General features: G+C 44.0%; 1 protein-coding gene across 2 annotated transcripts in view; it reads left to right on the top strand.

The window, feature by feature from the left end:
• MPZL1 (myelin protein zero like 1) overlaps positions 1–22623 on the top strand; it is a 31809-nt gene extending 9186 nt beyond the window's left edge. Inside the window, exons 2-6 of one of the 2 annotated variants that reach the window (XM_027722321.2) lie at positions 5601–5761; positions 8542–8755; positions 12880–13012; positions 16307–16412; positions 22220–22623. In XM_027722321.2, the coding sequence (XP_027578122.1) occupies positions 5601–5761; positions 8542–8755; positions 12880–13012; positions 16307–16412; positions 22220–22321 (716 nt within the window). In that variant the 3' untranslated portion in view covers positions 22322–22623. Of the gene's footprint in view, positions 1–5401; positions 5762–8541; positions 8756–12879; positions 13013–16306; positions 16413–22219 lie in introns of those variants that run through there. The other variant, XM_027722303.2, reaches the window with a different exon arrangement.
• Positions 22624–25276: the final 2653 nt, after the last annotated feature.

Genomic DNA, 25276 nt, shown 5'->3' with positions numbered 1-25276 from the left:
TCTGTCCAACATCTGGATGCTTTAACAGATCTTGTGGGGTTTCAGAGGAACAATTTTGGCATGTCTACTCCTGTCTTTTGAGACATGAAAGCTGGGATTTCTGCACCAGGTGTTTTATCCACAGTGAAGAAATGATGGCCTGTGGGGACATAAGTGCCTGTAATTGCAGTAGGGGACTATAACTTCGTGCTGGATTTCTGAGATGTTTTGTAGGGTCCTGCAGCTGTTTTTCCGTGCTGACTGTACAGGGAAACTGTGCTTTGTGGGAGAAGGAACTAAATGTCATGCCAGTGTAGTTGAGAGTTCTGTCAACAGTAGATGTTTCACAACACACTTGACATTAAGTAAAAGTATTTCTTAAGGAAAGCACTGTTTCACAACTGTATATTGTTTTTGTGACTTACGACCCTTAGTCATTAGAAAACCCCACGTCCTCCTTTCTGATGAAACTTCTAGGCTGATAGTGAACATATCGGTACACTGAATTTTCTGTCATTTTGTCAAGACCTTTAAATGTGAACTGCTCAGACCCTGTTGTATTAATGCATTCCTTTCCGTTTTTCTGATCTGTGACTGTCATCAGCTTGTTACCTGTAACAGCCTGTCTGAATATTTTCAGCTTTCTTTCATCAGACATTTTGATTGTTTTCTGATCTTTCATCCATAAGAGACTTGGTTTATATTGTATACATGACTGTATTACCAGGCATCTTTAAGATAAATGAAATAACTTGCTTGTATTAATTAATAAACTGATGACTGGCCATTTCAAGAGGAGGGGATTGTAGCACTTTTCTCTGCGTAGGATAGGAGCTGTAGCAGCCATAAGCATCCAGTATTTAGGGACCTGATAAAAGTTTCTGCGTGGGCTGTGTTTGTGCTGGTGGAAATAAGATGCCTGTGCTTACAGCGTTGGCTGTTTGCATTCGTGGTTTGTTATGACTCCTAGCGATCAAGCTGAGTTGAGTCCAGAGGAGTTGAGTTTATTTTGGTGTGTTCATAGCCCTAATTAGTGGAATGTTTTCATTGGGTCCAAGATCTCAGTGGAGGCCGTGGTCTACAAAGAAATTTTAATTAGGTGTGTGTTAATTTGAGTAGAACTTCAGTGTGTGGAAGGATTTGTGACACGCTACCAAACCAAATGTTCAGTAAGCTTGACTGCTCTTAATCTCCCTGAAAGCTAGATGGTTAACCACAATTTGGTTAACTAACTAGATGCAAACTCTCGTGGTTGTGAATGCTTGTCTGCTATCAGTTCTGAATGCCCTTATCTTCCCATACATGGTAACCTGTGAAGGCTTCTTCCACAGGGGTGATTTCAGAGCAGTGTATCGGTGACACTCTGAAGAGTGCCAGTGATGGCACAGTGCCTGAGGGTTCTGAGCTGGGACAGGGCTGCATTACCTGCAGTGATGTAGCTCTGTCACCAGTTCTGTGTCACCTGGCAGACGTGCCGGTGGTATTACGAAGAAATCAAAGCTTGGCATCTTTAGGTCTTCTTAAGCTCTTGGAGAGAGCTGCACCTTCAGAGTTAGAGAGGTCTTATTCCTTCACAGCAAGGAAGCTAAAACAGTATTAAGTCAATAAAGCTGATTATTATGTGGTGATGCTGTGTAAGGAATATGTTGAGTACATCAATAGTCACTTAATGGAGGAAGCAGTGATCCTGCACATCATCTTCCTCTTCTCCTAGAGGAACTGTCACCCTTGGAGCAGTTTGGTTACCAGGAACTGCAGTACTTAGTAGTATTGCTGACCATCTCTCCAGAGCAAAAAGGACATCACAGTAATGAAGGCCAAGGTACAAACAGGAGTTTTTAGACTGGTGCCAGCTGAACAGGTGGATAGAAACTCTGAGAGACTCCGCCTTGACCTGCAGAGAGTTCAGAGATGCTGAGCAGGTTTTGAGGTGGAGAGACACGTGGCAGGTCCATGGTGATAAAAGCAGTTGTGCAGGGCTCTGGGGGGAGAAATGAGCTCTGTTTTAGTCCCATTTAGTTGTGAGCTGACAACTTAGCATTGACAAAGATGTCAGACTGAGACTGTTCTTTGAACATAAGGAGGCAGATCCTGAGCAGAGACGCAGATCTGAGTAGTCAGTGCAGTGATGGGAGCTTGAACTTGTTTTGCAGATGAGATCCCTGAGACAAGATACCGAGGACAGAGAGACCTGAGAATAGAGAGCCTTGGTGAAGAATGAAGATCCATGATGAGAAAAATAAGAAAAGATTAGTAAGTAAGATTAGTAAGTGCAGTAAGAATACGAGTGTCTTGTCCTATTTCAAGAGTAGGAGGATTGTCTGAAAAGGAGGATGCGGCTGGAGAGTTTTCATTGAAGTGTGGGAGCTGGTGAGAGTTCATGTAGTCGGGGTAAAACTGCTCCAACAACACTAGAGATGAAGTAGAAAGAGGTGAAGAGGCACAGGTGGGTTTTTTTTTCCTATTATTTTGATGGTTGATGAGAAAAATAAAGGCATCTTCCTGCAGAAGGGTTAAAGCAGAGGAAGGCTAGATGAGATGGTCAGAGGGAAATACTGGGGCTGCAGGCAGTTGGACAGGAATGGGATTAGTTGGCAGTTGATGGGATCAAGGAGAATGTATGGGAGAAGGGCAAATGTTTATCTTTGCCCTTTGTACCTTGCAGACCTTCCCTTCCTAAAACACTCTCTCAAGTCTCCTGTGATGATTTTTTCCTCTTTAGAGGAACTAAGGCTGAGTAAGCTTGAGGAATAGAGCAGTGGGTAAGTGTGACTGAAATATGACTCAAAATTCAACCTTCTCTAGCTGAAGTATTTAAATACATGGAAGAGGTGGAAGAAGGATGGCAAATCCTGGCAGATGTGGAAAGAAGAGGAAAAGAGCTACAGCTGGAGGTGATCCATGTGGATTTTATTGTGGCAGAGGAGGCCAAAGAATTCAAGGTAGTGGGAACAGCCACCATATCAGTGAGTGTGGGAGTAGGGGGCTAAGGGTGAACAACTGACAAACGTTGTAGCCTCTCTACCACTTCCATGCAGTCACGTTAGGATTTAAGGAGTTCATGTCTCATGCTGTAAGACAACAGAGGCAGGAAAAATGTTTCTGAAGCAGTGAAAGAGGCAGAGGGAAGAAAATGAGCAAAGAAAAACATGAAGTTGAGACAACAGTAGGACATATGAAAATGAAACTTGCTGGAAGTATCTGTAAAGGATTATGTGGTTCCTGTCTTCCCAGACTGTAGGGAGAAGTATTTTTTTTCCTTTTGCTTCACTACAGTTCCAGTGAGTTAGAACAGTGACTTCTTTAGATTAAGCAGATCTGTACTACCCACTGCCTGTGTGTGGCAAGCAGTTCTCTGTACCATGTACAAGCAGCCAATGTCTGTGCAGACTCTTTTCTTCCTGCACAAATGCTGAGGGCATCTTGCTTGTTTTATGCTTGAAAGGGAGGCTTGTTCTGTGGCTTGGACTCAAAACAATGGGTTTGATTTGATTTGATTTTTCTTTTCTACTCCATTAGCTGCAAAAGATACATAAAGCACAGCAGCTCTAAGTTCATTTAATTTGATTGCTAGAAGTCTTCGTATGTTCCAAGTAAATATTTGGTAATTGTTTTACAAAAGAATATTTTTTTTGCCCACAGTCAGAGTATGTACAAGAGAAAGGAAGTTCTGATACAACTTCTTGATGAAAAATTCACTGCCCCTGTTCCCCACCTCCTTTAGGGTGCTTTTTCTCTCTCACTTGTTTGAAAGGAGAGCAATGAGAGGGGAGTTCAAGGGATCAGAGATAACCTGACAGCACTGAGGAGTTAGTGAATTTTGGAAGTGAACTGTGTGGCCTCTGAATGGCAAAATGAATGAATGGTGGCTTCTTCTGGTTCTGGTGGTTGTAATTCATCTGGTATGCTTAATTCTCCCACCCCTGCTTACGTGCTCATTCCGTGTCCCCTGGGCATGTGCTCTGCCTTCCCCTGGCCTGCCACGCTGGCTGGCGGAGGTGGGAGTTCCTTGGAAGCCGTGCCCACAGTGCTTGTTGGGTGTTCCCAGGTGGTCACAGGGCTTCCTTCTCTCACTGTTTGGCCATTTCATTGGTCGAGCTGCACCTCCCTGTGCTGCAGGGCCAGCTGGTGTTTGTGGCTGGACAGCTGGAGTGGCCCAGTGGATCTGGCAGTCTCAAGGTGAGGAAGGAGTATTGGAAGTGGCACACCTCATGAAAGCTTTGTTTTCCTGTGCCTTGCTTAATTTTAAACTCCCATAAAATAACCTGATTCTAAGGCAAGTCTCCACTTCGAGATGGTCATACCACTTGAAAGAAGCTTGCTGTCTTAACTTCTGAAGGCTGCTGAGCTGGTTGCTCTCGCTGACTAGAAGCACAAACCCCGTGATTTAAGGACTAATGTAGGTGGATTTTTCTCTCTTTTTTTTTGTTTAAATTTTCTTTGACTGGCATCTTTCTATTTGCTTTGCCTACTTCAAGAGCTAGTTTATTCAAAGCTGAGAAATAAATCAGCTAAGATAATGAAGAAGCAGGAAGGTTTGCTCTCCTCTTTTATAAGGGGGGTAAACTCCCTGAATTTAAGATATTGTAGCCTAGAAACGTAGAATGGTATGAACAGAAGTAGATTGCTAGGCTGAAGATCATGGTTTAATAAAGATCAAAACTTACATGTAAGGTACTGGGGACACAGGTCACATGTGCACCCACCCACAGGGACTTCACAGGATTTTTGCTTTTGCTTGGGTGCGACATGAAAGCTGAAGGACATTCTTTTGGGATGTCACAAGATCATGCTTTGTTTTTTAGCATAAACTCGAATGAATGTACAGGTCTTTGCTTAAATCTGGATAGGGATAGTGTCTTTGGAGTTTAGAAGGTGCCAGATAAAGAATATCTTCAACAGGTTTTCCAAATAGCGATGGATTTTACTGTCTCGGTAGGAAAACTGCCAGTACAAGAGCAATATTAACCTTAATTTCTTTGAATTTGGGGAGTGGTTGTGGTCTGCTTGCTTGGTAGAAAAAAAGTTTAACTGCTCTCAAGCTTCTAAACTCTGAGTGATTCTTTCTGAGGTCTTGCACACGAAGGCCTTGAAGCATGCCAGAGAGCAGGAGTAGATGGCATAGTTGGGAGCGAGAGAAGTTTATTCCTCCTCAGCTTTCTGGCGGTGAGCTTTTGTTCTACCTACAGCCAGGAAAAACTGGAGATGGGAAACAAGATGTGAGCCAGAGAGGAAACTGAGTAATAGCTGGGTCCACGTTGTTAGTTCCTCTGATGGGGCTTATTTATTACAGTGTCTAGGGGAACCTCGTATGAAAGAGTTTCAAACTCACCCCTTGCGCCATAGAATTGACTTCCACAAACTGTTGCAGAGGAAACATCTGTGGATGGAAAAACATCCTGTGACAGATAATACAAGGAAAGAGAAGTGAACTGACCCACTCTATCCTTGTTTGTATTGCAGGTATAAAATGCAGTGTTTGTGCACATGCTTGATGTGGGAGTTATTGATGCCTCTTCTCTTTTCCCCTTATAGGCAAGGTGATATGAACTTCCTGGTTCTCAAAACAGCACTGATGTCGCTTGTCCTCCTTCTTTCTTCCCTTTACCTTTCCCATGCAGTCAAAGTATCAGCAGTAGAGGTCAACACGCCGGAGGAGATGTTTGTGGAGAACGGGACAGACGCGAAGCTCCCCTGCACGTTCACATCCGTGGAGGTGATCAGCAGCGCAGCGTCTGTGTCCTGGAGCTTTCAACCAGAGGGAGCCGCAACTCGTATCTCAGTAAGGAGGGGCTGTAGGGGGACAAACCCGGGAGGGGAGGCTGCCCTAAGTGTGCAGTGGTTCTAGTTGGTTCTAAGGAGCAAGAAGATTATGGATTCGAGCCTCCTTCCACACGTGTCTTGTCTCCATCACTGTGATTTTAGGGGGATCTCTGCAAAGACTGGAGCGTGCAGTGAGTGTAAAATACACCGGCTGCTTTGTTAGTCTGAGGAGAGGGGTGTTGGTGTGGTAGCACTATGTATGAAGCAGATGAGCATCTAGGAATCTTCTAAGTTCTCTATCCACTTGCACTTAAAATGAGTGGTTGCAGGATTTGAATTATCACTGGAATTGCAGTGTTACATTGTGTTGTGCTCGTTGCTTATTTTGCTTGTGTACTGTATAGCCTCTGTTAGAGAGGGCTTGAAGTAACAGCAGTCTCCCTGGTTTCAGAACAGAATTGAATGGCTTAAATCAGTGAGCAGTTACATCCTCATATTATAGTTATATGACAAGTAAAAAGCCAGGCTAGCAAGGAACTTAGGAAAACACTCATTAGGAAAACACTGACATCACTCATTTCCTGTATGTTGAGCCCAAGTGGGCTCAGATCCCTTGGGTGTGAAACCTTAAAAGAAATGGCTTTGATAGGTTGTTAGCTGTCTTCTTCCTCTGTTGCATAAGCTGGGCACATCTGAGCTCTCTGACACTTCTGCTTCCTTCTGGTTCCCTGTCCTGAGTGAGAATTCAGAGGAAGCTGAACAAGGGACTCTGGGGCAGCAGGGAAGATGTGGGGACAGCAGGGTGCTCAGCCTGTCTGCTTCCCCTCTGCTGCAGACATGGGATCACTTAAACTCTAGGACCCCTTCAGTGCTAAAAGCAGATATGATCCAAAACACTGTATGAGCATCTTGCTCAATATATAGAGCTCTGAAGAACAAGCTTCTCAATTTTCAGTGAAATAAATATTTAGTTTTGAAAAGGGTGCTTTTCTCCTTGGGAAGCCAAAGCAGTAGTTTGTCAAAAGTTTAAGAGAGTAGGGCACGTTTCCTGCTAACGTTGAACAGAGTGGGTGAAATCAAGCCATCTGTTTGTACATTTTCCACTCCCCATATATCCTTCCATGCCCTTTCAGCATCACTGTCCAGTTGTGAAAATACAACTTCAGGAGGTAACATTTTTTGGAAGTGTAGTCAGTTCAGACGTTCCACATGAATGTTGTTATCAGCACAGTTGAGTGAAAAGCAGAAGTGGCCCAGCATGATCTGATGTTCATTCCTCTGTTTCTTTTGAGGGGCTAGGGGAAGGATAGAGGGAACATTTTTCTTTTATGAGCCCAAGTCATGTCATTACGTATCTTGGTGGGCTTTAATTTGAAAGATTGGTCTCATGATCAGTTCATGTCTGAGCTAAGTCCATGCTTCTCTTGACGAGGATGGTCCTGCCCCTCTTCAGAATCACATTGGCAATCTTATGGCCATGTGGTGAGGCTGACTTGACCAAGAGCTTCCCCTCCTTGTCCCCTTCCCCTGACACATGTCCAGGGATAGAGACATCTCTGCGTGAATGAAACGTCTGATCACAGCAGAGTTTCACAATCGGCTCGAAATCACAACCAGTCAGAATCTGTCAGTGTTAGGTTTCAAAAGAAGCCTCATGTTAAATCACTCAATCATAGGCAAGGAGTGGCTTGAGTCACTTAGCCTGTGTTTCAGGACATATTTTACTTTGTGATTTCTCCTCCCCCAGGTGAGGACACCTAGAGAGCTGAGGAATCTACCTCTTGCCTTCTAGACTTCCGGTCGGATGACTTCCCCTGTGCACAGGGGGGTGGTAATGCAGTGCTGCTGTGCTAAAGGTTATAATCCAGCTGGAAAAGCTGCAGACTGATGCAGTTCCTCCAAAATGTTGAAAGATGACTGTGTGCTAGCAGACTTCCTTCCACATGAGATAGTTTGTTGGATTTATGCTAATCTGTAGACTTCTGTTAGGGGATCCCATGTGTTTGAAAGGAGAGATGTCCTGTAGAAGTCTGTGCACTTCTACTGCTGTAAATTCCAATTATGGTCAGGTATAGTTAGGACATGTGCAGTTTCTCCCTAGACTGTACTACCCAGGTTCATTCTTCAAGGATTTTTGGTCTTGTCTGGGTTGTGCAGGGCCAATGTGCAACTTACTCATCAAAAAACTCAGAAACGGTTCTATTTAGTTACTTGAAGGTTTCTGGAAAACAGCTAGATATGCTCTAAATTGCTCATGGGATCTTTTTGGGGGGTAGAAGGAAGGAGGATGTTGCATGTTAATTTAGCTGTGCTTTAGTTGCAAGTAACACACAGCAAAACACGAGATAGGAAACTTGGTATCCTTTCCCTACGAGGATGCAGGCAGCTTCCTGTGCCTAAAAGATAGATGGCTGTGTTCCAGAACTGTTCTGTCCTTTAATTATTCCCAGGTTACCGGCCTTTTTCTCTCCCCCCACCCCCACCCCGTGTGCAAAACTCTATGTCCCTCAAAACAGGAGAAAAAAACCCAAACAACGAAACAATTGAACCACAAAACAAATCAAAACCAACAGAAAACTGGAACTTGTGGTCTGCTGTGCTGGTAGGGTTGAGGTATAAGCCATAGCATGATTATGTGATCAAGAGGCAACAAGCCAGACTAAAGTGGTGAGGCAGGAGGAGGAAAAAAGTTTCAAATATGTGTCATTCAGTTAGTTTTGAGAGAATGCTGTAACAATGAGAGAAGCATGGTAGCTCTCTAACTGGATTGTTCTTATATCCTCTTTTCCTTGACTACAGTTTTTCTATTACTCTAATGGAAAATCATACCCTGGAAAGGACATACCATTTAAAGACAGGATCACTTGGGCTGGAGATCTTAACAAGAAAGATGCTTCTATCACTATATCAAACATGCAGTTCCGGGACAACGGCACGTACATTTGTGATGTCAAGAACCCACCTGACATTGTTGTCAAACCAGGAGAAATCCGAGTTAGAGTTGTGGAGAAAGGTATTCACCCTATATGGTTTTTTTCCTTCCCACCTTTTTTTAATTTTATTTTATTTTCCCCCTCCCTTGTCTGTGTCACTTTTATTGGGGGTGGGGGAGTAGCCTGGAGGGAACAATTATACTTTTAATTCTCTTCTTCCAGGTCCTAATGATTGAACCGATGTCTGTCAGCTGTTTAAAAAACTGAATGTCACACACTTTTCCTCCATACCCGTTAATTCCTATGCTTTGAACAATTATTAGCAAAAGCTGGTGGAAGCCTTGATGAAAACCTATCCTCTCATTTCAAAGTCCTATGAATGTATTTCCTGCATTTCGCTACATTAAGGGCTAGGATGACATTTGAAATCTGGGGAGCAAGGAGACAAAGTGGCAGACACTTTCCTTTGGAACCCTTCTGGTATATATAATGGAATACAACACCATAAATCTACCCCAAGCACCTACTGACAGTGAAATGCTGCTGTCTTCCCTGCAAAGGTGTTTGTGTTGGATGTACATTCAGTCTCTTCTACTGGGATGTTCTTTCAGTGGTGACCCTTATAAACGGCAAGGGCTGGCTGCCTGCAGCCACATAAGGCTTCTGGTTAGCATTTGGCAACATCACTCACAGTCCAAACACTTAGATTCTGTGTGTCAATTTGGCTCTTTATTTCCCTTGATCATCCAAAACATTTGATTGTTCTGCCTAAGCTGGAGGTCAGCCAAAGTGAGATGCTTCCTGCAATGAAATGATTCTTGCAGTGATTGGATTTCCAAACTCGTAATTGAATAAGGACGAGAATAAATGCTGAATTCTCAAATGGCAGTGCAGATGCAGCTGTTTCATGAGATTTTAGTATGTAAGAGAAGATACCTATGTGTATGCTCTAATTAGAATGATGCTGCTGCTATAGCAGGTGTGTACCCCTGCTCATGAGGTCATTCCATGTTTCTTTGTATTTAACTTTTCTCTTCATGCAGCAGTTTGAGTTGGACGGACCTCCGGAGGTCCAAGCATCACTTAGAACTTTCTGTTTCTTGGAAGTTTGAAGTCTATATAAAACAGGGGCAGTTTATTTTCTCACAGGGTATTGATGGTCACCATGAAGAAGCAGTAAAGCAACTGCCAGTTTGGCAAAGTCAGGCTGTTCTTGGCAAAGCCTCTTCAGATTTTAACCCAGGTTAAGCAAATGAAGGCTGACTTAGGTCCACTAATTCAGCTGATATTTTTTCAACAGACTTGCACGCTGGCTTCCCCATAGGTGGGGCATCTGGACAAGAAGATCACAGTGATTGTGGAGGAAACCTTGTATTCGAAATAGTTCTCATCCTGAGAAAAATGCTGCAACAGTTGTCTTCGAATTCTTAAGAAGACTGTGAAAACAGGTTTTCAAGCTATAGCTGTAATGCTGTCTTGCATTCTGACTTCAGCTGAAAGTACTGCTCCTGTAATAAATAGGTTGTAACTCTAGTTGTAATAGGCAGCTACTTCACAGTGTGTTTGAGATGTTTGAGACAGCTGGTGTTGCCTGGAGGTTGTTCATCTTTGATCTGAAAGCACATGGGGGAAAAAATGAGAATTGTGTGAAAATCTTTATACTTAGGAGCAACGGAAACTTCCCTTTCCTGCCTGTTTCATAGAACTGATGCTAACACGCTTTCAGCGAAAATGGAAATTGCTTTGAATTACAGTGATAATTGTAATTACACTGAAATACAGTGGAAAGTGTTCTCTGGATGGCTGGATTTTTGGTTTGCGTTGAGCTGTTAACTAAAATGTTAGCTTTCAGAGCTGGTGTTCTGTTATGTAGCTAGGAGTATCTGTTATAATGAAGTCATTGGCTGCTCTGGGAGTACTTATGAGGAAATCATGTAACTGGAATGCTGGAAAATATAGGAAAAACATGGGGGCGAAACATTCTTTAGCTGAACTAAGTGATCATAAAATTGTGTGAGCTCTTCTGTAGTCTGCTGGACCATGTTCTGAGAAGCAATAAAGCAATACTCTAGTTTCACATGCAAACAGTTGCATTTTTTTATATGGTCTTGATAACCTCTGTCACCAGAACGTAACTGCTGTCCATCCCTCAGACTCGACAAACCAGAAACCCCCCTGAGTCAAAGTGACAACACCATCAAATTTTAACATTGTTCTTCCAGCAAACACTCTGCTCCCTAGTTTTGGATTGTTACTTGATTTCTTGCTCTGAAAAAGTGTATGTGTTTTCTTTTGTGGTGTACAAGGCAGCAGCTCCTCTGCTGACAGAAATGCATGTCTGTTTTGATGCTTTTGCAGGCAGTTATTCCTGCACTTTTGGAAAGGTGAAAAAGCACAGAAAATAGGGAACTCCTACTTCTTATGTGCCTCAAAATAAATTTATTTTTGCTTGGGGCTCAAATACAATCACCTGAAAAATATTACCATCTGTAGGACTTTCTTCCTTAATAGCAGAAGGATCTCTGGGCTGCTGAAGGTTCTGAAAAGAAGGGATGTCGTCTTTTAAGTTGTGGCACTCATGTCTTCATCTGTAATTTCTTACTGAGGCAGCTCTTCTCCTGAAAGTCACTGAACCCCAAAAGAACAGAACTAAGTGAAAGCCCTGTTTTCTTAGTATGATGCACCTGCTTCAGGGTACTGCTCCCTTCTGCATAAGTGTGTCAAAATGGGCTTGGTCAACAGACTGCAGACTGGCTGGGAAGGGCTTGAATACACCTGGTCTGTGGTCCTTGCTGGAACAAGTCTGGCAAAGGATGACTAAGATGATTAAGGGACTGAACCACCTTTCATACGAGGAGAAATGGAGAGAAATGGGGTTGTCCAGCCTGCAGAAGAGAAGAAGGGGTGATCTAGCCTGCAAAAGAGAAGAAAGGCTCAGGGGAATTCTCTCACCAGTGTTTATGTACATTGATGGCATCTAAAGAAGACTGAGCCAGGCTCTTCAGTGGTGCCTGGTGACAGGACAAGAGACAAAAAGTGTAAATTGAAACACCGGAAATTCTGTCTGAGCTTAACTCCACATTTTCACTGCGATTGAACACTGGAGTAGATTGCCCAAAGAGTCTCCCATCCCTAGGGACAGTCAATTCCAAACTGAACAGTGTTGAGCAAACTGAGCTGCCTGATCCTGCTTGAGCAGGGGGGTTGGACTGGACAATCTCGAGATGTCCCTTCCAACCTCAGCAGTTCTGTGATAACCAGACGAAGGTGAGAGAAAAGTCTGAGACAGATTTTTCTGTATAAGAAGACCTGTTGGGTCTTCTGCTGATTCACTTGTATTTGGTACAAGTAGCTGGTACAGCTTGGAGTCTTGTAAGAAACCCTCTGGCCTAAGATGTTCCTTGCATTAAACACAGTGCAGGGGGAAGGAAAGGACTTTGTTTCTTACTGGGAAAAGCTATAATGGTAGTCTGTGTATTCTTTATCTTGTAGGTCTTTTCTACTCATTCTCTTCTGATTGGCTTTTGTTTCTGACTGCTCTTTCTTAGCCTACATTCCCCCAAAATAATATTAGGGAAAATGTGAGTAAAGCAATACTGCATTCCTCTACGTATATTTCTGGTATTGTGCAGTGATCCTGATGCAAGAAGGAAAAAAATGCATCCGTAAAGATGTATAGAACTGTATTTAGAGACACCAGAATCATGTAAAAATACTAGTAAGATTGATCATAGGTAGGAACTGTGCTGTCTGCTGCATGCTACCTGGAGAACACCCAGCCTTCAGTGGGTTAGCAACGTGCTGTGTTCAAATCTGCTTTCAAGCGTGCTTGCCTTTTCCTGTTGACCTTGGTGGGAATTTGCAGATGGATGTAAGTTCCCCCCCGCACCCCTTCAGATACAAAACGAGACAGGGTTGTCCTCGTTGTCAGCTGTGTTCCCTGACATGTGAAACTTCTCGGTTCGATATAAAGGCAGTTCTGAAGGACGGTGGCACTGAGAACACCCCCGGTGCGTGCTCTGTTCACACGCTGTTCTGCTGGCTGCCTGCTGTCACCGCCTCTCAGGCTGCAGGTTGTGATTTCTGGATGTTACATTAGTGCCTCCCGCTCTAAACGAATCCAAGCTCGAGAGCGTTTGTGGTTTGCACTTCTGTTGATGAGGGAATGCAGAAGAGTTGAATGTTTTCTCCCTTCTCTCCCCAGACAGCCTGCCTGCGTTCCCCATTGCCACGGTGGCGGGGATAGCCATCGGTACGGTTACAGGTCTCTCATCGCTCATCTCTATTGTCGTGTGTCTTGTCATCAGAAAGAACAACTCTAAAAAACGATACTCTGGGTAAGAGATCTCCCTCCTCACCTTTGGGTGATGTGAGGAACAGCAGCAGGAGCAGAGGGAGGGCTTGAAGGGGGGTAGGAGTTGTTTCGGCCAAGTCTTGGCAGCCATGGCTACAGATAGGGTATGGCCATGTGGAGCACTGATCATCTGCCTTTAATGAATTATCTTTGTGCTGTGCTTGAAAAGGCATACTGACCAGGAGTTGCACCTGAAAATCACTAGATATTGAAGTTGATCCCCAGCCACAGGCATATATGCCCTAAGAACATTTAACCCAAGATCCCCTAGCTCTGGTCTGTTCCCCTTCCCTCCAGCTCTACTTTCCCTACCACCTCCAAAGGAAAAGTGCCATATGTACACTTTCAAGGAATGCTCTGTGTTGAGATTAGGACTGGGTTTTTCAGTCTGACTCCTAAGCCTGGAGTATACTTGCCAAAACCCCATTCATCACCACACTTCAAAGTAAGGAAGGAGTAGCCACTCTGCATCCGTTCTCATTCACTGTCTGGTTTTTGTTAACTGTTCCCATCCCTGCAGGGTTTTTAGTGTTAGGAGGGTAACCCCAAAGTGAAGCACAGTTCTTTGTGTGGGCATATGAAAAAGCAACAAGAACTAACAGAGGTCCTGTGGTGATGAAGCTTGATACTGGTGGAGGAGGTGCTTCCTTTTTTCTCCTCTCTAATTAGATGGTAATTTGCTTCTATAAGAAAGAATGAAAATTATGTATGGAGTCTTAGAAACAAACCCCAAACTTATAACTTTCTTCTGTTCTTTCCCCAACAAATATTCCTGCTTGCTGCAGGTCCTTTGGGTTGCCCTTGGGATAAAAGAAAATAACTCCAAAAATAAACTTGTGGGGATTTCCAAATTAAACTTTGCCCTGTCCTTTTCCCAGTTGGAGAGCTTAGAGAAAGGGAGTTGGCTATTGCCCAATGGTAAGGCTAAATACATCAAAGGCGGCTGTGTGTGCTCAAAATTGTGTGGAAAGCCTGGTTTTCCCTCTCTGCATGTGTCCTTCCCCTAAGAATTGAGAAGAAGCCTGCAGTGTCATGCACCAGCAGTGTGCCTGAGGTGGCCTGCTTGCCTTGTTTCCCACTGACCTGCCCTCCAGTGTCTTCCTGCTGGAGGACACACGCTGGTGCCGAGCCTGGAGCAGTAGTTCATGCACTGTGATTTCTTGTAGTAGATTTAACTGCTCTCTTGGGAAAGTAACCTCTGAAGTTTAAATACTGCTTTCACTGACCATGCCAGCTCTGCATGATGTGTAGAGAGAAACCAGCTGTGCTGTGACCCCTTCCAAACTTATGGACTGTCTTCTATACGATGCTAACTCGGTGTGTGGTGGTGGTGGTGGAGAGATGCACTTACTCCCAGATAACCATTCTGCCTTGAACCGAGGTGGGCTGGGGCCCTGCGCGGCATCTGGAACCCCTGCATGGCCACAGTCTCCATTCATGCTCTGACTTTGGTGTTTCTTTTGTTTTGTTTTGTTTTTTTTTCTTTCTGCCTTGGTGTGCTGGGATCGGATCCTGCTTACCTTCCTCTCCTTACAGAGATCCTGATATAGACGCCAGATTGGGAATGTAACAGGGCTGGGTCTTCTCTTCCAGTCCCACTAGACACCATGGTAACTAATCAAGTTGGTGGTTGCTGTTAATACCTGTGTGTGTGTACACGTTTCCTCTTCCTTTGCTGACTAACCAGCTAGCTCTCCACTAACATAACTTCACTGTAATTTGTGCTGGAATCTGTTGGCAAAGGGATGATGCATTTCACTGGGTGCTTGGGTTTTCATTGTCTCATGTCTAACTGGGGTGGAGTTTGCTGTTTAGCCCAGATGGTGTCCCTCCATCTCTTCCAACAGTGAACTCGCCAGTGCATTGACTAAAGCACAGAAAATTCAGAGCCCTTTCTGTTTCAAAATAAAAGTAGATTCCCTGGAAGTGTTCCTCTGTCTCAGACAGCTTGGGTGTTTGAAAACTTGGAGGGATCTAAGTACATTAGTTGCTTAAACCTGAGTGATAACATTTAGATAGTGTAGATCTGAGGAATTTTGTGGCTAAAAGAATGAGTGATACATAATTTTAGTAACAGAAGGGCTACATTGTCTCTAATACAGTAGAAACCCCTTCCATGATGGCTGGGACAGTATTTTTTTTTTTAAATTCTTAACTGCTGCATGTATGAGGAGCTAAGTCTGCTATGGTTAGACTTATCAAAGGGTAGAAAATGCTTGCCTTGTGAGGATGTGGTCTGCTTAATGTCACTGTCCTCGTTTGTTTGCTTCTGTACTTGCTTTATAGATTATCTGTCTATGAAGACTGAGGAAAAAGGAGGCCCAGTGGTCAGAGGATTGTGGTAGTGAAGGGAACTCCCATGTCTGCTGCCAAGGAGATGGCTGGTTTACTTTCCTGGGTGCTTTGGTACAAGGAGGTAGATCTAGCACTGAGAGACCCATTACTGCATTGCCCAGAAGCTGCTGACTTTAAGGGCATTTGCTCCTGTGCTTAGATCTGCGATATTCCTTTCTCTGTCACGGGGTTGCTTTCTTTTCAGTCCTGCTTTAAGCAGATGGAAAGAAGCAATCAGAGAGTGAAAACTGGCAGCCTTCTCTTGGGGCTGTTGGTTCTCACCACAAGACAGTTCTGTTTGAAAAACAAGATTTGCTTGATTATTCAGGTAGCCATGAGGGCACACAGCTTAAAATGTCATGTGGGACTCTTGAGGTGATTGCTCCAGAGACCAGTATCTGCTGTGAGTGGGCGGCATTAATTTGGGATCACAGCCTAAGCAAAGCAAGGGAACTAATGCGGAGTTTGGTAGGAAGTACCTTGCTGATACGAAAAGCTGGTGGCTCTTGCAAGTGTTGGCTCTAACGCTGGTATAACACTTGATTGAGTAACTAGGACTGTTTAACTTCTAGTTAGAAGATAATTACCATTTACCACTGTTAGTTGAGTCTGAAGCCCCAGAGAAGAAAACACATGGGTTGGGTTGAATGGGAATATCTAAGGAACAGGGATTTTGGAGGAGCTGCTGTCCTATGTTAATAGTTGCTCCTTCATGTTGCTTACTAATAAAACTCGGAGGAAGGTTAGAGAAATACCTCGGGAGAGATGGAGAATCGTGTGTGTTTATTTTAGAATCCATTGTGTTCACTTTTACTTTGGCGTGATCTGCCACTCTCATCTTGCCATCACTCGTCTTTTTGTTTTTTGTTCTGTTTTTTTTTTTGGGTTTTTTGTGTTGCCTCTTGAACATTGTCGTGCAAACTCTGCTCTGCCACCTCGTCAGCTGCAGTACCTCTGAGAGCTTGATGTCTCCGGTTAAGCAGGCTCCGCAGAAGGCGCCCTCCGACACAGAGGGCCTGGTAAACAGCGTGCCCGCCAGATCACACCAGGTAAACTGCTTCCTGCTGCTTCCCCGAGCAGGATCCTCCCAGAGCGTGGGGAACATGGTATGGAAAACATAAAGGCAGGGTGGGACGCGTGCGTTAGGTGCTGCCTGTTAAAGTGCTGGGGGGTGAAAGTGTGTGCTCCAAACCAGGGGTGGACAGTAAGCTGGGACTGGTGGACTCTTCTGCAGAAGGCTTAGTGCAATTGGAAGATCAGCATTTTGCTACTGGCTGGGATGGAGTTTTATGCCCTTTTCATCCTAAATTATAAGAAAAAGATGGTTGTGGTCTTGTGCGTCAGCATACACAGGTTGTAGTGCAGTGCAGGGTTGGCAAGGATCAGGAGTGGGCAACGACTGGCTGTTCAGTGAAGAGACAGCATTGTCTACTAGATATGTAATCACCCCATAAAGCTGCCTAATGTCTTTTGAGGTTGTAGTGGGGAGGAATTTTCCTCTCTCATGCTCTGTGGTGTGTACTTCCTTCAGAGGGCGACGAGGCAGCGCGGTGCAGACACTGAGCAACGATGGTCAGTTTGCAGATGGCTCGTGCTGCTGAGAGCTCTCTTCTGCAGAGCCTCCCAACTCGTGTGGGCTTGAAAGTGCCACTCGTCATGCTTGCTGCTGTTGGCAAAGTCCTGCTGACTTTGAAGGAAAAAACTGTCTCTTATCCAGATTTAACATCGCATGGGAAATTAGTTAGAGGGGAGAGGGCATGAGTCAGACAGGGATTCTATGCAACGTATGATTACTTGTTAAAAGTGTGCAAGATTTCCTAATTTGGAAGCTGTTTCTTACCTCTTGATTCATGTACTCCCAGCAATTTTCCTGTGGAGGTATGGACCCTGAATGAATTTAAGTTCAAAATGGACTTTTTCTTGATTAGCCACCTTTTAGAAAGTGTGTGAACTGGTGGGTTTCTAAGTCAAAGTTAATACCTGGGTTCCTAATTTTTCCCGACAAAACAATGGAGATGTGTGTTAATGTGTTAACACTACGGGAAAAAACCTAAATGTGCTTTATCCAGTGAGCTGGATAAAGTCAAAGTCCCTACTCTGTTGGGCTTCTGGTTTGGTTTTGAAATGCATTTTGTTCTGGGCCTTTTCAAGAGTTTTAGCACACAGGCCCACAAAGCTGCCTTCTGACTTGGGAGATCAGTTATTCTCTGAACACAGAGGCTATATACTCAAGTTGTAAGATTTAAAGATAAGTTCAGATTTTGACTGGAATGGGTCTAGTAGCAGCAGCTTATAAGGCCTAGATAAAGCTTGTCTTTTCTAGATCACGGGAGGAGCTTCTAGAATGGGTGAGTGAGACAGGTGCTTCCCGCTGTTCCCCCTTCAAAAAAAAAAAAAGGTTTTGTGGGATTTATATTGCAGTAGGTGTTGGAGTTGATGTCCCTAGGTCACAAGACCAAGATGTTTTGTCTAATTACTGTCCTGGTATGAAGCAGTACATGGAAGTGCCCTGAGAGCTACAGGGATTAAGAGTTTTGCTGTTCTGCACTTACATGTTAAAAGACTTTAATGTTTTGGTGTGAAAACTTGCAGTGTCCTCACGTTCCCATGTCCTCAGTGTTCTGGGTCTCAGTGTACTGGAAGGAACATGTCAGAGTAAATCTAAACTGTGTAAAGATAACCCAGGATCAGTGAGCTTTTGTCCTTCTGTAGCTACCCTGGTCTGCTTATTCCTTAAGAGGGCCCTCCAGGGTCTTCCTGCAGGTAAGTTCCTAAAGGAAAACTCAGAGTGTGAACACTGCTGATCTCAAAGGAAAAATACTGCAAATGGCTTTTGTTTCATTCAGATTTTTAGATTTTTAATCTCTTAGGCAAAAAAGAGTTTTGTCTGGATTTTCTTTTCTTGGCAAACATTTGTAGCAGCAAGTGGTTCCTCTGCCTTCTGTTAAACATTTGCCCCATTTTACAGAACAAGCAAACAAATTTACTTTTCTTTAAAAACATCCACAATGAAATCAGGGTAGATCAGATTTTGAACAGAGTGTTTATATCAGTGAGAAAACTAAATTTCAGTTGCATTTCTATATTTCGCTTATATTTTTAACTTCTAGCCATTGTTTTGTTGATTATTTTTATAAGGGTCAAATCAACATATTTGAAATCTAACATCACATATGAGTAAAACCCAGTATTTCTTGGTAATCAAGAAATTAGTTGCAGTATCCAAGCTTTTGAGGTGTTGTGTAGGTGAAATGCAGATATCCAGATTCCTGGAGTTCCCAGAAGCTGCTTGCTGATTCAGGCACACTCTTGTCTCTTGGAATGCCTGGCAGTTTTACACCAGTGGTTCCCACAGTCAGTGCTGTGGTCAAACAGCAAAGGCCTGTGGTCTTCCTTGTAGCCTTTCACTTGGTGGGATGTGTAGGAAGTGACTGAATGCTTTGTGCTGGAAAAGAACTGTGAATACAAACACACGACCCCTGCCTCTGCAAGTTAAAAACAGTGACAGAGGTGGTCACTCTTCAAGAGTGGCATTTAAATTGATTAAATTAAGTTTATTCTTTTTTTTTATTTATGTGTCGGTTTAAGTATCAATGGTGGAGTATTTGTCCACATCACTTCTCAGCTGAAAGTGCACTGAGGCTGCATTTCCTTTGTGTGTTTTGAGTGCGAGTTAATCAGGTGTGGACCTTGCTTTTTGGAGTGCCCCAGAGTGCTGAAAGTGTGAAAATCTGATTCTGTGAGTGCTCAGCTGATTGAATCAGCTCCACTTGTTTTCACTGTGCCTTCCTTCTCCTCAGGTACGTTCTGTCCTGTCAAGTTTGTGTGTGGTGTTTCTTGTCCGTGCCATCACTCTGCGGTGACTCCTGTCCTACCATGACTATTATTTGAAGGCCAGAATTACACGTATTTCCCACATGGATGTCCTCGTTTAGTAAACTGGGTTACAGCAGTCAAATGGGAAGGCAGATTGTCCCAAAATATGCCAAACTCCAAGGTGGCTGTCACTTGTCTTTGTGCTTTGCAAGGAGCTGAGTGTTCACTACTGGGCAGGCTGAAGGACACTGATGCTCAAGAGTGACGTCCACAGAAGGCATTTCTGATGTACAGAGCAGGTTGGTGCAGAGGTTCCTGAGCAGGGAGGTCTCTCAGTGTAGAACTGGGGAGCACTGAAGCTGCATTAACATCTGCTACAGAAGTGCAGATCTCTGGCTTTGCTCTTTCTGGTTTAAGATAGATCTGAACAGGCTGTGTTTGAGCCTCTGTTCCAGGCTTTAAACTGGTTCTCACGACCCCGAGAAGGAGCAGTTCATAGTGCCAGGAATCTTGATTTAAATTTCAGGTAACTTTCCTGGAGCTGGAATCTGTGGTAGTTGGAACAGGTTTCAGAATCTATAGAATTTGAAAATACTGTAGACTCCTGTTAGACCATGATGGTCTAACTTTGTAATTCCTTTTTCTTTGCTGTAACTTGCAATTCATGACAACTGCAAACCCTTAGCAGGTACTCCTGCTGGTTCTTTTCCCTTCAGTTCTAAATGGAAAAATTGCAAGGTTCTGGGAAATGCTGGTTTTGTGTAGCAGTGCTGGTCTGTCTTCTAATTCTGAAGAGTCAGGATGAGCTTATTTGGGATTAGATGAAAGTTCTGAATTGTTTAGACTTTTTTTTTAAGTGACCCTGAATTAGTTGATTGTAGTCAGCTAGAAAATCAACTGGCAGCAAATAAAATAGATGGAGCATTGTAATAAATCCTTGGTCCTCCTTTGCCCTTTGTTAGCTAACCTACCACTTACTTAGGTGGCTGACAGTGAACATATTGAGACAGTGGTAGCTTGGTTTGGGTCAGGTGATCAGGCCAGTCAGTCTCTCCACCACCACCTAACATTCTGGTTGCAGCAGAATAGCTGTATTTAAATGGCATAAACCAAGAATAGTGATAACTGATCCTGAGGGGACAGGATCAGTTAGGTCAGAATAGTGATAACTGGTCCAGAGTGAACTCCCATGGTAGAAGATTGATCCATCAGAATTACTTGAACAAAACTTGGAGAGTCATAATGATTGCTTTATGCAGTTAGAGATTTATTAATTTTATTTTTTTTAACTGATAGAAAGTGCTCTTGAGCTGAATTTATCCTACCTCTGGCCTCAGGCAGATGAGACTTCCAAAATTGCTTGCAAATAAACTTTAAGGTTACTTTGCCTTGAAGTTTATGTAGCTACTGCACTCTAATTGGAATTAGTAATGTAATCCTGATACAGTGTTGGAGACCAGAACAACATGAAAGCAAATAGCAGAAAAAAGAAAAAAATGGCTATATTGAGATTTAAAATCCAGGACTTTCTAAGACATCAGTGTCCTTTTTTTTTTCCCCTTCATTTTCTCAGTCTGCTGTTTATATTCAGTGTTTTATATCCACTCGTAAGTTTTTGCCCTTCTGTCTGTCTTCTGCTCTTTTATCACCTTGGAAATACCTTACCCAGAAGGAAGAAAAATGTGGATTTAAATTACTTCTGAAAGAGAACAAGGTATTTATCAGGTGTGTGCTTTGCCACTGTGCTGGGGGGAAAACAGCTGTGCAGGAAGGTACTTTACGGTCCTTCAAGGGCTTAATTTTCTGTACAGAAGGTCTCTTTTCATCTCTGGCTCCTGATTGGTTTGGGAGATAGATGGAAGGATTTCTGGGTCAGTTCTGTAGAAGTGTTTCCTAATTTGCCAGGATTCCAAAAGTATTGGCAAGACTGGAGTAGGAGAAGTGCCTGTGAAGGCTCCTTCTTCCTGGAACATGAGGGAAACTGAAACAGTTAATTGGATGAAATGTTTTGAAGGAAAAACTGCTAAAAAAGCCACAACCAAACTAAAAGCTCTCTCTCTCTCTGTAATTCCCCCCACTCACCCCCAAACAGGACAGTCCCTTTCCCTCCTGCAGGGTGTGTGAGGGGTGTTCTCTGTGCTGAGGTGGTCCCAGCCTTGTGCTCTGTGCTTGTGTCAGCTGAGGAGTGCAGTGTGGGAGCTGCAGGTCAGACCTGGCCATAGGGGTCCCACCTGTCTTGTTGGGCACCTGTTCTGTGTAGGCTCCAGTCCTGTCTCCAATAGCTGCAGTTTTCTCTCCTGTGGGCTGTTTTGGAGGACGTGGTGTTTTGGGAAGGTGCAGGCACGTTTGCTCAGCTGAAGGACAGTGTTGGTAATGTCCCCCACTGCACCCCAGCAGAGGTAACAAAGGTGTGTGGCCGTGCCTGCCCAGGGTGTTTATGGAGCTGTGCAGAGCTTGGGCTGGTTCAGAAGTCAGGTAAGAATTCTGTACTGCTGCACCATTGCAGTACTTTCTGTACTACACTGCTGTGTAAGCCTTGATTCCATCACTTGTTTGGGCAGTGACCCATGTCACAGGGGGGCTGCAGGTTTGTTCCCTCCCTTATTATCTAAGTGGTCCAGTGGTGCTGGAATTTACAGGAACTGAGTGGCAGAAGGAGAAGTACCCTCTGCTGTGGACTGATAAATCTGTAGTACAGATCCTCCTGAACAATAACAAATCTGGCGTGCATCTGACTAAGCCACGTGTCTTTACTCCATAACACGTAAGAATTGCTGCATTTCAGAGCAAAGGATTCTAGATTTTGCTTTTTATGGGAAGGAAGAAGTCTCAGAGGGAGGAAAGGGCGCTGTTGGCATTGCTCCCAAGAGCAGAAAGGTGGCAGACTAGAGCTCATTCGCAGGCCAGGGTTCATTCCACCTGCTTCCAAGTGCCGTTCGCAGTCATTAAAGCTCCGTGGTCTTGCTTTGGCTTTCATCTTGCTGCAGACGTGCTGCCTGTTCTGAGAAGTCCTGATGGCTCCTCTCTGTTGTGTCCCCAGGGCCCAGTCATTTACGCGCAGTTAGATCACTCCGGGGGACAGCACAGCGACAAGATCAACAAGTCAGAGTCCGTGGTCTACGCCGACATCCGGAAGAACTGAGATGAGATCCTAAGCTGTCCAAAGGAGAACACACACTCAGACTGGAATTGCTTGAACAAGATTTGACCCAGAGAACTCACATGTGGCCTTTGATGCCTAGGCTAGGACCAATGCATGTGCATACAGAGGGAAAGATATATATGTATTGTGTGTAAATAGTCTATTTAATCGTACAGAAGTGAGACCAATGTTGCATGTTGAAATGCGGTAAGAATTTTTGCTTATAAATCGCCGATATTCTTTTTTTGTATCATGTGTGACGAGAGAGAAAGTGAAAACTCGCATCACGATTTTTAAATATTTTTATCTTGATTATTAATGGAGAAACTGGAAGATGCCTGAAGATTCTAGGTTGACCTGGAGATTCTTTTTTTTTTTCTTTTTCTTTTCTTTTTTTTTTTTTTGCTTATAAGGCCTTCTTTTGTTGAGATGAATATAAAGGAGACATCTTCTTTATATCCACTGAATTCCTTATGTATACAGGGTATTTATCTTTCTTTGGTCAGATTCTCGGTAAAAGCTGCCTTCTCATGTAAACTAGACCCTCTCACTTGGTCTTGTAAGCCAAATTGTGACTCCTAGCTGTCAGAAATGTATGTCTTAGCAGTGTAAGTGAAGGAAATCTTTAGGCCTACCTGACCTGTGTAACACAGGTCACAGAACTGTTTACTTCTCTAAGAGCCCAGCTATTCAAGATTAGTCCTTTGAGGTGCAGGGATAGTGTTGATCTAATGAATTTTGTGGAATGGTATGAATGAATTTTGTGAACACTAAGGAGATAGTGAGTTAAAGGCATAGGAAGCTGTAGCTGTAGGTGGTTACCTCAGACTCTGTTGAACCTTTCAGTGAAATGTTTCTTCCTCAAAGCTGTGTCATTTCATGTAAGTGTGAAAAAGGGCTCCAAAGGATCTGGAAGCTGTAGTACTCCCTTACTTCTCCCATGGCTCCGTTATACCACTGTCACCTCCTTAGAGGTGCTTTATCTGTTCTTAAAAGCCTGTAGTAGATGCTGAATGACCTCTGGAGAATGTCTAGGGCTCTTTGGGTTTTTTGATGTGTGGGTTTTTTTGGTGTAACCTATATTTGCACAGAGGATGCGGAAGGGCAGTTTATTTCCTTCATCTCTGCAAGTCTACTGCTTGAGTATAGTTCCCCAGCTTCTTGTTTCTAGGTTAAACTCCTCCTAGATCGTTAAGGATCTCTGCTGATGAGGATCTTTCTTCTGCTGATCCACAGTATCCTGAAATCTGGTGCTCAGAGCTAGAAGTGGCATTCCAACAGAGATCTTCTCAGAGTAACATATGGTAGAAGGATTTCTGTTTTGTGCATCCTAATGCGGTGTCGTTTGGCCTTTTTTTGTGGCAGCAAATGATTTTCAGTTTGGTCTCTCATAACGCCTTGTCTCTGATTCTTACCCATTTCCTAGTTCTGTCTTGTTGCACGGAATCAGTCACAGAATGGTTGAGGTTGGAAGGGACCTCTGGAGATCATCTAGTCCAACCCCTGCTCCTCAAGCAGGGTCAGCCAGAGCAGGTTGCCCAGCACTGTGCCCAGCTCTGAGTATCTCCGTGGGTGGAAACTCTACAGCATCTCTGGGCAGTCTGTTCCAAATGAACTCAAGCCTAATGTAACACCAAGTAAATGAGAAATAGTTATAGGCCCGTGGAAGACCCTTTCAGAACCACGTTAGATAATCCTTTGATTATAACAGTGGAACTTTAATAGCTGTTTTTTGTACAGTGGGGTTTTTTTTCCCAACAAAGTTGGGCATGCCAACACTACATCCCTTCATCAGGATCAGCCTTCACAGGTTTTCTGACAACACCTGCCTTTATTAGAAGTTGACAGCTTTATTTTTGTATACATGCACTGCCTAGATTTTAAGACATTGTCCTCAAAGCCAGAACCAGCTTCTTAAAACTGAGGCTCAAAAGGAAACCATGGATTAATTTATTCTGCTAGATGTCAGTTCCTAATCCTGCAATATCTGAATTTGTGTAACCCTTGTTACGGGACTTGGCTGATATCAAAGAAAGGACATGTTTCAAGATGTTTTTAAGATATCAGTTTTCAGATGTTTGCCAAGTCCTGTTGGGAGCTGAGACACTGTGCTGTGGCTCACTAACCATTGCAGCTCTGAAAGTTATGTAGCATTTTATTTTTTGGCAGTAATGCATACAAGATGAAAAATGAACAAATTTCTTCTCCACAGAAGGCCTTTAAATATCATTTTCTACTTCGAGGATTAAACAGGGGTTTTAGCAAGACTCCACATGATGGGCTATGATGCTTCTTCCCAGTGCTGGAAGCTGATGGAGTGGGACCTACTTGTCCCAGACACACTCAGGGGCAGTTTGCCAACTCAAGCTTCCATCTGTCGATACCGTCCAGTATCTGTTGTGTGCCAAAGCACTGTTCTTGGTTGCTGCAGTACTCACATTGGTGACTGTAGCCAGCAAATTCTTTACTCAGAAGGTGGGGACGCCCTGGCACAGGCTGCCCAGAGAAGTTGTGGATGTCCCGCCCCTGGAAGTGTTCAGGGCCAGGTTGGATGGGGCTCTGAGCAACCTGGTCTAGTGGAAGGTGTCCCTGCCCATGGCAGGGGTGTTGGAACAAGATGGTCCTTAAGGTCCCTTCCAACCTAAACCATTCTGTGCTTCTGTATGATCTCCTCAGGTGCTGGATTCTGCACCTGGGATGGGGCGGCCCTGGATGCACGGACAGACTGGGGAATGAGATGCTGGAAAGGAGTGCCACGGAAAGGGCCCTGGGGGTCCTGGTGGGTGGCCAGTTGGCCCTGAGTCAGCAGTGCCCTGGCAGCCAGGAGGGCCAACCCTGTCTGGGGGGGACATCAGGCAAAGCATCTCCAGCCGGGCCAGGGAGGGGATTGTCCCGCTCTGCTCTGAGCTGGGGCGACCTCACCTGCAATATTGGGGCAGTTTTGGGTGTCACAGT

This window comes from Pipra filicauda, unplaced genomic scaffold, assembly GCF_003945595.2.
Source record: "Pipra filicauda isolate LSUMZ 115617 unplaced genomic scaffold, ASM394559v2 scaffold487_size526621_pilon, whole genome shotgun sequence".
NCBI lineage: Eukaryota > Metazoa > Chordata > Aves > Passeriformes > Pipridae > Pipra > Pipra filicauda.
This window is presented reverse-complemented; position numbering and strand designations above follow the sequence as displayed.